The 12,052-nt window shown below is 42.5% G+C and overlaps 1 protein-coding gene across 1 annotated transcript in view; it reads right to left on the bottom strand.

The window, feature by feature from the left end:
- Nucleotides 1-12,052, bottom strand: part of LOC126281886 (ubiquitin carboxyl-terminal hydrolase MINDY-3-like) — a 202,690-nt gene that overhangs the window by 47,826 nt on the left and 142,812 nt on the right. Inside the window, exon 4 of the mRNA XM_049981201.1 lies at nt 5,291-5,536. Within this exon, the coding sequence (XP_049837158.1) occupies nt 5,291-5,536 (246 nt within the window). The remainder of the gene's footprint in view (nt 1-5,290; nt 5,537-12,052) is intronic.

Here is a 12,052-nt window from a genome sequence, read left to right as displayed (position 1 = left end):
CATGGGAAGCACAAAAGAAGGGTCGAAGGTATTTCCTGTTTTATTTCCCTTGCTCCCAGACAAAAATCAAAATACACAAGAAATAATTTATTCTGGACTGATAAATATTGCGTCTGGTTGGTCACCGAAAGACTCAAATGTGTACAATTAAAGCAAAGAAAACAGTGTTCCTGCAACATCCCTTTCCGGCTGCAATTTTCAATGCAACCAATTTCTGTGGGAGAAAATATAAGAATTGGAATCAACGGAAGAATACAGGGATAGAGAAGAACTTCGATTGTTCTGTCGCTTCTGAGCTGCAGCGGCACATCTTCCACCAAATAGTGTTGATGAAGCACGGCTGGTAATAATGGAGGAAATGCCCAGTGGAAAATGGATGTAAAATTCTAGGATACCAACTGAAATGTGGAATGTTTTTGAACTGCGACACAGGACCACGAATGCTGTCGAAAATTGGCGCAGGAAACTAAACTCACCATGAAACCAAAAACATTCGAAAGTACGCCTTCCGATAAATAAGCTGGAGAAGGGCGCAGTAAATGTTGTTCTTGAATTTAAGAAATCTTCCATGAGCCAGCTTCTTCAGAAAAGTAGAAAAAGATGCGTAGATCTTGAGAAATGGAATTTAAGATTATGTTTTACATCTCTGGCTTAATTACAAAAAATTCAGTAAGAAGTCAAAATTCGTAAGCTAAGACAAGATGTTTAGTCATTCGCTGCAGTAATGCCGCAGAATGAGAAAAAGTTAAAATCAAAAACAAAACATAAATACATTTGAACATGCCTCTGTACTAAGTGCATAGCCACCCATAAGACTGATAAAATTTGAAGAAATTTCCATATTACAAAACGGTCGGAAAAGCCTCCCCCAATGTTGCGGCTTCCTTTGATGGCCGGAAAGGCCACGGCTAAAATATTTGTGATCAGAATCGCCGCGTTGACGACGGATCGCAAGACTAGCTGAGAGACGCTCCTATCCGTCGTTGGTGTTCAAATGGTTCAAATGGCTCTGAGCACTATGGGACTTAACATCTGTGGGCATCAGTCCCCTGAGAGAACTACTTAAACCTAACTAACCTAAGGACATGACACACATCCATGCCCGAGGCAGGATTCGAACCTGCGACCGAAGCGGTCACGTGGTTCCAAACTGAAGCGCCTAGAACCGCACGGCCACACCCGCCGGCGTCGTTGGTGTGTGGAGGCCATTAAAAGCGCAGTATACCTTACTTGAGTATGCCATGATTTCTTGTTTTGTTTGGTATTCTAGTAAGAAACTTGTTTTGTTTGGTATTCTAGTCAGAAACCAACAATTTTGAAAGTCTGTATTCATCAAATTATTTGTAGAACTGGTTCAAATGGCTCTGAGCACTATGGGACTCAACTGCTTTGGTCATTAGTCCCCTAGAACTTAGAACTACTTCAACCTAACTAACCGAAGGACATCACACACATCCATGCCCGAGGCAGGATTCGAGCCTGCGACCGTAGCAGTCGCACGGTTCCGGACTGCGCGCCTAGAACCGCGAGACCACCGCGGCCGGCGTCGTTGGTGTGCGGAGGCCATTAAAAGCGCGGTATACCTTACTTGAGTATGCCATGATTACTTGTTTTGTTTGGTATTCTAGACAGAAACTTGTTTTGTTTGGTATTCTATTCAGAAACCAACAATTTTGAAAGTCTGTATTCGTCAAATTATTAGTCGAACTGGCATAACCTCTTTATATGGTCGTTCGCAGTCTGGGCAGCCGCAGTTCAAAATTTCTGTGAGGTACCGCCTGCGTGTAGGCTTTAGATGCCGAACTACGCTTCTCCTATCGCGTGTTGGCCGTTCGCAATGCAACTCCAACCATGAACATCGTCCCTTACTCTGCCAGTCAGTTCGCTTTGCGGGGGGCTGAAGTAATTTCCTGCGCGCTCTAACATTCAGAAAGCTCTGCAAGGGGAATAGCACCAGAGCTATCACGCGAATACACACTAAGTTTACTGCAGAGAAGCAGCCTAGTCGTCGATGGAGACTGCTCAGCTAGTAAGCCTATAAGCTGTCCTCATGCGGGACGAGGCTGCTAAGGTTTAAGTGGACGCGGACGGGACACCCGACCTCACGAAAGACAGCCCCATCGGCACACGGAACGAGCTAATTAATGTGCTTTGCGCTCTCAGCGCTCTGCACACACTGTTGTCGGCATTATTTGGCTCTCAAACCACACCGTTTGTTTACGAAAACGGACACGCCTTAAATAGCAGCGTTAATTCTGTTAGCGAATGCCGTAAAAAAAAAAAAAAATATGGTTATGATGTAGTTGGGGGTTGGGTTGTTTGGGGAAGGAGACCAGACAGCGAGGTCATCGGTCTCATCGGATTAGGGAAGGATGTCGGCCGTGCCCTTTGAAAGGAACCATCCCGGCATTTGCCTGGAGCGATTTAGGGAAATCACGGAAAACCTAAATCAGGATGGCCGGACGCGGGATTGAACCGTCGTCATCCCCAATGCGAGTCCAGTGTCTAACCACTGCGCCACCTCGCTCGGTCGTTGAGATATAGTGTCTAATGTCAGTTTGCGCATGCCTAATATCCATATTCTCGATTTCACATTGACTACCAATACTTTGAAGTAACGTACATCACACAGAGTTCAAGGTCAAGATTGGTTTCGTAATTTCATTCGAATGGAAGAGGAAATTTTTTGAAGCTGCTTACCGTCACTCAGAAACATGTTTACCGCCAAGACACAATCATGGAGCAGAGATACACATATTTCACAGAAATTTTATAATAGGAAAAACTTCCAGTGTGTAAGCCATGTTTACATTCTGGTATATTCTGCCAGTTACGTTAAGATTTCCGGCCATTGGAGAAACATTCCTGTAGATCACTTTTGTACAAGAATTGCAGCAAATACGTTACTTGTAGCACAACTAAATAACGTCAACATCTGAGATATTACTTCCATTAAAAGGATACGAAATACTCAGAGCCGGCCGGTGTAGCCTAACGGTTCGAGGCGCTTCAGTCTGGAACCGCGCGACCGTTACGGTCGCAGGTTCGAATCCTGCCTCGGGCATGGATGTGTGTGATGTCCTTAGGTTATTTAGGTTTAAGTAGTTCTAAGTTCTAGGGGACAGATGACCTCAGAGCCATTTGAACCAAATACCCAGAATGTTTTAGAAAACAAAAGGTGAAAAAATATATTTGGAAGGAGGTGGACACATACCAGCTACATTTCTCTTCACAACTCAGAGCTCACGATCCTAACAGCTGCTTTACACTCCTTAAACAGCATCCGCGTGTCCGTATGTAGTGTAGACTGTCTAAAGACTATCTACAAAAACATCATTTTTTGATATATTTCCTGTGATTTTATTACAACAAATCGTAGCTACAACGATGTGATTTGGAGAGATCCTCAATCTGCTCATGCTTTTAAACAGTTTATATACATATCATGTACTGTATGAGAAAGAAAACAAATCAAATAAGATGTTAAGCCATACGATATGGCGGCCCCATTGTTCTGCTTATGACGTAAAACGATGTCACATCTCATTCACCAAGTTCCTCTCCACGAGGTAAAAATCTTTCACGGCAGATTCCTTGTCTCCCGCTCCGCAGTGTGGTGGGACGTGGAATGACGTGCTGTGACGTCACCAGCACTTCGTCCGATGCCAACGAGATATACGGGCCCTGCAACAGCTTGTGGCGACGCACAAGTCGGCTTGTCCGCCACGCTTCGCACCTGCTCTGCTCCATGCAGAGCACATGGGAAACCAATATTTAATTGAAAAGGTTGTAAGTAGGCTATTTCGGTTTTCATGATGGTAACGCCACGTACCGCTCTGTATGAAAATTACTAACTGTGCTGTGTGCAGTCTGGCTGGTTGGCATTGTTGGAATATTCCCTTGTGAAGTGTTGGACAGTTGGATATGAACAGCGTGTAGCGTTGGGCAGTTGGGGGTGAACCGCCAGCAGTGGTGGATGTGGGGAGAGAGATGCCAGAGTTTTGAGTGGACGATGTGGACGTGTATCCGTCAGAAAAAGGTTCAAATGACTCTGAGCACTATGGGACTTAACTGCTGAGGTCGTTAGTCCCCTAAAACTCAGAACTACTTAAACCTAACTAACCTAAGGACATCACACACATCCATGCCCGAGCCAAGTTTCGAACCTGCGACCGTAGGGTTGCGCGGCTCCAGAATGTAGCGCCTAGAAACGCTCAGCTACTCCGGCCGGCTCAAAAAAAGGAAATATGTTTAATTGGCTGTCACTATATATATATATATATATATAATGACTTTTGAACGCTATTAAGGTAAATACACTGTTTGTTCTCTATCGAAATCTTTCATTTGCTAACTATGCCTATCAGTAGTTAGTGCTTACATTAGTTAGAATGTTTTATTTTGCTGGTAGTATTGGTGCTCGCTGAATTGATGTAGTACGAGTAACGAAGGTTTTTGTGAAGTAAGTGATTCATGAAAGGTATAGGTTATTGTTAGTCAGGGCCATTCTTTTCTAGGGATACAGAATGAGATTTTCACTCTGCAGCGGAGTGTGCGCTGATATGAAACTTCCTGGCAGATTAAAACTGTGTGCCGGACCGAGATTCGAAATCGGGACCTTTGCCTTTCGCGGGCAAGTGCTCTACCAACTGAGCTACCCAAGCAAGACTCAGGAACCGTCCTCACAGCTTTACTTCTGCCAGTACCTCGTCTCCTACCTTCCAAACTTTACAGAAGCTCTCCTGTGAAACTTGCAGAACTAGCACTTCTGAAAGAAAGGTAGAGCACTTGCCCGCGAAAGGCAAAGCTCCAGAGTTCGAGTCTTAAGTCCGGCACACAGTTTTAATCTACCAGGAAGTTTCTTTTTTAGGGATGATAGACTAAAAATAGTGTGTGTCAGTTTAGTGATGATCAGAATAAATAAAGAGAAAACTGTCTGAGTACGTTGTGTTTTACTTACTTGTATCTGTATCATGTAACGTATAAGTTTACCAGCACAGTCTTTCTTAATTTTTCAAAGGAGATGTTTCAAGGTGTCCCATTAAAAGTCTTAATTTTGTCGTGTTATCTGCATGCATTTAAACACGCTGTCAAGTATTATTAAACTCGCCTGAAATAGGTACTCCCTCTCCGCCGGAGACTGCTGCTTTCACTCTTAAGAACCGGAGCATCACTTGCTGTGACGTACGCGCCACAGCCTGTATTTCTCTCGGGCCTCGTCCTCGTCCACGTCCCGTGAGAGGACGGCTTTTAGCGAATCTTAACCTATGAGACGGGCGTGCAGACTGACCTCGAGCAGGAGGTTGGCGGGCCCCCGGGAGGCGAGCAGCGAGTAGAGCAGCAGCAGTACGCCGTACGTGCCGCGCAGAGCCGACACGTGCGTCGCGAAGAAGTGACGCACCTCTGCGCGAGTCTGCAGGAGCAGCACCCGCAGCTCCTCGTGGAAGAAGTCGGGGCCCACGTACGCCTCTATCCCCTCCCCCTGCGTCGGCAGCTCCACCAGGACGTACGCGCGATCCGACATGTCGTCCACCGCCTGCACACAGCAGCAGATAAGGCGTCGGCGGACGATCGTGCACAATTTGAGTATTTGTGTGTTACTAAACCTGCAAATCGTCAATCACAATAGACTTATTTGTAATTTTTCGTAGGAACTGTTACACTATACGAGGGGCGTTGGAAAGTCCGTGCAAAGTACGAGAGATGGCACCACCGGCGCATATCGAGGTCATGTTTAGTTAGTACCATCTTTGGAAAGAATGCACACTAAGTTTCAGCCATATTGGTCTATTTCTTTGTGTTTGGCATTCGTGTGAATCAAGGAAGTCGAGTGGTGTCGTTGTTGTGGTATTCAGTCCTGAGACTGGTTTGATGCAGCTCTCCATGGTACTCTATCCTGTGCAAGCTTCTTCATCTCCCAGTACCTACTGCAGCCTACATCCTCCTGAATCTGCTTAGTGTATTCATCTCTTGGTCTCCCTCTACAATTTTTACCCTCCACGCTACCCTCCAATGCAAAATTTGTGATCCCTTGATGCCTCAGAACACGTCCTACCAACCGATCCCTTCTTCTAGTCAAGTTGTGCAACAAACTTCTCTTCTCCCCAATCCTATTCAATATTTCCTCATTAGTTATGTGATCTACCCATCTAATTTTCAGTATTCTTCTGTAGCACCACATTTCGAAAGCTTCTATTCTCTTCTTGTCCAAACTATTTCTCATCCATGTTTCATTTCCATACATGGCTACACTCCATACAAATACTTTCAGAAACGACTTCCTGACACTTAAATCTGTACTCGATATTAACAAATTTCTCTTCTTCAGAAACGCTTTCCTTGCCATTGCCAGTCTACATTTTATATCCTCTCTACTTCGACCATCATCAGTTATTTTGCTCCCCAAATAGCAAAACTTCTTTACTGCTTTAAGTGTCTCATTTCCTAATCTAATTCCCTCAGCATCACACGCCTTAATTCGATTACATTCCATTATACTCGTCTTGCTTTTGCTGATGTTCATGTTATATCCTCCCTTCAAGACACTGTCCATTCCGTTCAATTGCTCTTCCAAGTCCTTTGCTGTCTCTGACAGAATTACAATGTCATCGGCGAACCTCAAAGTTTTTATTTCTTCTCCATGGATTTTAATACCCACTCCGAATTTTTCTTTTGTTTCCTTCACTGCTTGCTCAATATACAGATTTAATAAAATCAGGGAGAGGCTACAACTCTATCTCACTCCCTTCCCAACCACTGCTTCCCTTTCATGTCCGTCGACTCTTACAACTGCCATCTGGTTTCTGTACAAATTGTAAACAGCCTTTCGCTCCCTGTATTTTACCCCTGCCACCTTCAGAATTTGAAAGAGAGTATTCGAGTCAACATTGTCAAAAGCTTTCTCTCAGTCTACAAATGCTAGAAACGTAGGTTTGCCTGTCCTTAATCTAGCTTCTAAGATAAGTCGTAGGGTCAGTATTGCCTCGCGTTTTCCAATCTTTCTACGGAATCCAAACTGATCTTCCCCGAGGTCGTCTTCTACCAGTTTTTCCATTCGTCTGTAAAGAACTCATGTTAGTATTTTGCAGCCGTGGCTTATTAAACTTATAGTTAGGTATTTTTCACATCTGTCAACACCTGCTTTCTTTGGGATTGGAATTATTATATACTTCTTGAAATCTGAGGGTATTTCCCCTGTCTCATACATCTTGCTCGCCAGATGGTACAGTTTTGTTAGGCCTAGCTCTCCCAAGGGTGTCAGCAGTTCTAATGGAATGTTGTCTACTCCCGGGGCCTCGTCAAAAAATGGACGAAAAAGAATTTCGTGTGGTGCTTAAACATTACTTTATGAAAGGCAAAACGCCTCAGGAGACTAAAGAGTAGCTTGATAAACATTTCGGTGACTCTGCAACTTCGTTTAGAACAGTTTATAAGTGGTTTCAAAATTTTCGGAGTGGCCTTATCGGCACAAGTGATGCTGAACGTTCTCGACGCCCTATGGAGATTATGACTCCAGAAATCATTGATGACCTCCATGATATGGTGATGGATGACAGGAGAGTTAAGGTGCGTGATACTGCTAGTGCTGTGGGCATCTCGAATGAACGGGTACGTAATATTCTGCAGAAACATTTGGACATGAGAAAGCTATTCGCAAGATGGGTTCTGCTATTTCTCACGCTTGACCAAAAACGGAACCGTGTGAAGTGTTGCAAGGATGGTTTACAGCTGTTCAGGAAGAATCTGGAGGACTTTAAGCGTCGTTTCGTCACTGTGTATGAACATGGATACATTACTATACTCCTGGGACCAAACAACAATCTAAACAATGGGTTACCAAGAGAGAACCTGCACCAAAAAAAGGCGAAGACCATTCCTTCGTCCGGAAAGGTTATGGGACTGTCTTTTAGGATTCGCAAGGGATAATCCTCATCAACTATCTGGAAAATGTGACAGGTGCATATTATTCATCGTTATTGGACTGTTTGAAAACCGAGCTGCAAGAAAAACGACGGCGATTGGACCGCAAATAAGTCCTTGTCCATGACGACAATGCACCAGCACACACCTCAGCAGTTGTGGTCGCAGAATTATTGGAAACAGGTTTCTAACTCGGTTCACATCCCCCCCTATTCTCCAGACATGGCTCCCTCGGACTACTGTTTATTCCCCAATTTGAAGAAATGGCTGGCGGGACAAAGATTTTATTCAAACGAGGAGGTGATTGCAGCAACTAATAGCTATTTTGAAGACTTGGACAATTTTTTATTATTCTGAAGAGATGAACAAATTAGAACAGCGGTGGAAGAAGTGTAAAAGTATAAAAGGAAACTATGTCGAAAAATAAAAAAGGTTTAGCCCAAACGCGTAAGTAGTTTTTATTTTTGCACCGACTTTTCAAACGCCCCTCATACTACAGTGATAAGCCAAAACATTATGACCACTGCCCAGAGCGACGTTGGATGCCGCCTGGTGGCGCGTTGCGGACACCTGAAACGGTAACAAGAGTATGTTAGCGGAGCAGACACGCCGGGGATCACCCCAGCGCAGATATCGGCTGCAAGTGGGGAAATTATTTCAGATAAGCGACTTTGACAAAGGGCAAATAGTTATTAAGCCGAGTCTGTGAACGAGTATCTCGAAAACGGTGACGCTGACCGAATGTTAGCGTGCACCGCACAAGAAATATGGCGTGTGGTCAAAGGAACTTTCATTCGTCAACGCCATCTACTGTGGCAACAACGTATTTCCGGACACATTTTGTAGCACCTTTCTCCCTCCATTTCCAGTCAGGAATCCGTTCCTGCAGTTCGTCGGTTTTATTAATGTTCACCCTGCATAGTATGCCATTTGCAATAAATAAATACATAAATAAATAAAATAAAATAAAATAAAAAATAAAAATAAAATACAATAAAAAATAAAAATCTTGGTAAGTCCCAGAAAAAGTTTACTTGTAATATTGTCCCTGCTATTGTGGGTTAGCACTGTCTTTATCAAAAAGTTCATGGAAAAGTTTTGAGAGAAAATATGTGGGTCTTACTATCTTACACCACAGCGTAGTTAAGGTAACCATATTTCTGGGAGTTGAAGCTGGGACCAATATTGTAACCGCTCATTTCTCCAAATGCAATCATGTTCTGTAATTCTTATACATTATTAAAGCCTACAACGATATAAATAGTAGGCACCAAATGATGATATAACAAGAAGAATTTAAAACATAGGCAAACTCATAGTTACCATATAATTATAATATACGTAAATCGTAGACGTTAGTAGACAGGACACAACTATTGCTTAGCTAACTACACACAGCTTTTAGCATTCGGTTGTTCATGCCACCATACTTCTGCGATAATGAATTTCATTCATCAGATATATGCTTCCCTTTACGTTTAAGAAGTCATAGAATTCCTAACTACTGTGTTTGAAATTAGCGTTCACCAACACTATTGCTTTCGAAGTCTCTAGTTTGAATTGAGTTTTTATGTCCGTACCTTAGTCATCAAAGAAAATTCATGTATGACGGTTGCAGTTGTACCAGGAACAAATAATGCAAACTCCACAATGTTAGAAATATTGTCATAAGATACACCTTTGAATGTGAAGTCTCAAGCATCTGTACCAAACGAACGACAGTTTTTTCTATGTTCCATTTCTCTATTTGCCGAGATGTGACAAATTGCTGCATGTTAAAACGTTCCAGTAACAAGTCATTGTCTTTAATTTTGCAGTTTGGTAACACATTTTCAAGAGACTCTTAGAGATTTTTTTACCTCATCCGGCGTAGGTATACAGTCCAAATGACCCCTTCGTAGTATGAAAATGCATTAAAATGGGCCGTACACTGTTCAGTGTATTACGCACTGTTATAATAAAATTCACACACGGTGTTGGTAAACTTAATATCTCCGTCAGATTTAAGTATGTTTAAAGCAATTCATATAAAGTGTGGCACGAATTTGATTTCTCGTTTTGCTGTCATATTGATTCTTAAATCGTGAAATGTTCCTCTACTCCTTATTTGCATAGATAAGTTATTTTATTGTAATTTTCAAACAATAATTTCATATGTAGGAAGCTGACTTGGCACCGATTGAGAGTAAGAAAGCTCTTTTGAGTGAATGAATTTCAAAAATAATAACTGGGCTAAGCTCTTTGGAGCAGGCTTGTGTGTTTACTCAGTGCGCTCGTAAATATAGGTGTTTTCTCGCGGAAAAACAATTTGTTAAGGAAATGTTATAGCTTAAATAAGTAAATATAAGTAAATTAGTATCTATTGTGATCTATATATTGAAGGTGTCACTTTTACTTGCGTAGTTCTTGTGAAAAGTTAACTGTTCTAAAGTGCAAGCCGTTAGCGTGTTTACCCTATGCGCTCGTAAATATAGGTGTTTACTGGTGAAAAAAAAAAACAATTTATTAAGGCAATATTGTAGCTTAAATAAGTAAATTAGTATCTATTGTGATCTATATATTGAAGGTTTAAGCTTTACTTGTGTAGTTTTCGTGAAAAGATAACAGTTCTAAAGTGCAAGCCTTTGGCGTGAGTTTGTTTTCGTTATTGACCGCAGTAAGTTATGTGATTATTCAATAATTTCAGGGTAGTGTCTCTCTAGATTCATTTTGAGAGTATCGTACGTGTATAGTTTGCATTCGGCTGTTGTTTTCTGTGTTTCTATACTTCCGTACAGTTAATGTTCCATATCGTGCAGTAAGGTCGTTAAGTGGTGTTTCTGCTTCCATTAGAATATTTATACATAATTCAGTGACAGCGCCTGTTCAAATTTGTCGTTAGAAAATATCGAGCCTCTTCAGTTTCTTACTCGTTTCGTGATTTCCGCCACTATAACCTACGCCAGCAATTAACTCCGCGCTGTTTACATACGCCTGTTGCTACATTCGCCTGACGTCCAGAAGTTCTCTGCTCATATCACCGCAAGCTAAGTTACCTAAGTTACTTTCTGATAATTATTAATTAGTATAGGGGAATTGTTTGTAGTGTAATTTGTATTTGTGTTGTTTGTTTGTAGTGTAATTTGTATTGTTTAATATGTCGTCATGTGTGACAAATGTGGATGTTGTCGTAAATCAGTGAGCACGGGAGTGAAATGTCAGGATTGAGGGTTGGTGTTTCACTGGGGAGATTGTAGCGGGGCAGCTGTTAAAGTGCCAGATGGGGCTCGCCAATGGAGTTGTAGATTATGTAGGCGTGACAAGAAAATCGTGAAACAGAGAAAAAAGATTTGTGCCCTTCAGGCTGAACTAGAAATTGTGTACTTTGAATTAGACAGGTTGAAGGGGGAAAGAGACAATGGGAGCTGGGAACAGGTAACAATTCGTAGTCAGAAGGAGAAAACCTCAGAAATCACTTTTCAGATTCCAGTGAGCAATAAGTTTGGTTTGTTACCTGAAGTAGAAGAGTCTCAAACAGTTTTTGAGAAACGTAGGGTGTAACAGACTCGTAGTAACAATTGTAATGCTATGTCGGGAGTAAACTCAAGCAGAAAGGAAAGAGTCCTGCTGTTAGGTAGCAGTCACGGGAGAGGTGTAGGCCAGTTGCTACAGGATAGACTAGGAGTCGAGTACCAGGTCACAAGCATTGTGAAGCCTAGTGCTAAGCTTAGCCAGGTTACAGAAAACCTAGGGGCCTCGTGCAAAGATTTTCATGGCGAGGACCATTTTTTATATTAGGAGGAGGAGGAAACAGACTGGCTAGCAATTCGGACTACAATATTAGGTGTGACCTGGACGTAATAGGTGCAGCAACAACTCACACTCATGTGGGGTTTGTGGATGTTTTGCAGCGCCGTGACTAGCCCTGAGTTAATACGGCTGTCAACAGTGTTAACAAAGAGCTGGGGAGGGAGGGGGGGTTACTGTTGGCAGAAACTAAATCTCATATCTGTGCTGCGCCTGTTGATCCAACTGGGAGGTGGGGTTACACTAGTCATGGCCTGCACCTGAATAGACTAGGATAGACTAGTTGATCTTCTTGCAGAAAATGTAACGGGGGCCACATGCATACAAGACAAAATACCTGTGATTA

This window comes from Schistocerca gregaria, chromosome 7 (assembly GCF_023897955.1).
Source record: "Schistocerca gregaria isolate iqSchGreg1 chromosome 7, iqSchGreg1.2, whole genome shotgun sequence".
Taxonomy (NCBI): Eukaryota; Metazoa; Arthropoda; class Insecta; order Orthoptera; family Acrididae; genus Schistocerca; species Schistocerca gregaria.
The sequence above is the reverse complement of the archived record's forward strand: the minus strand, read 5'-3'. Positions and strand labels throughout refer to the sequence as shown.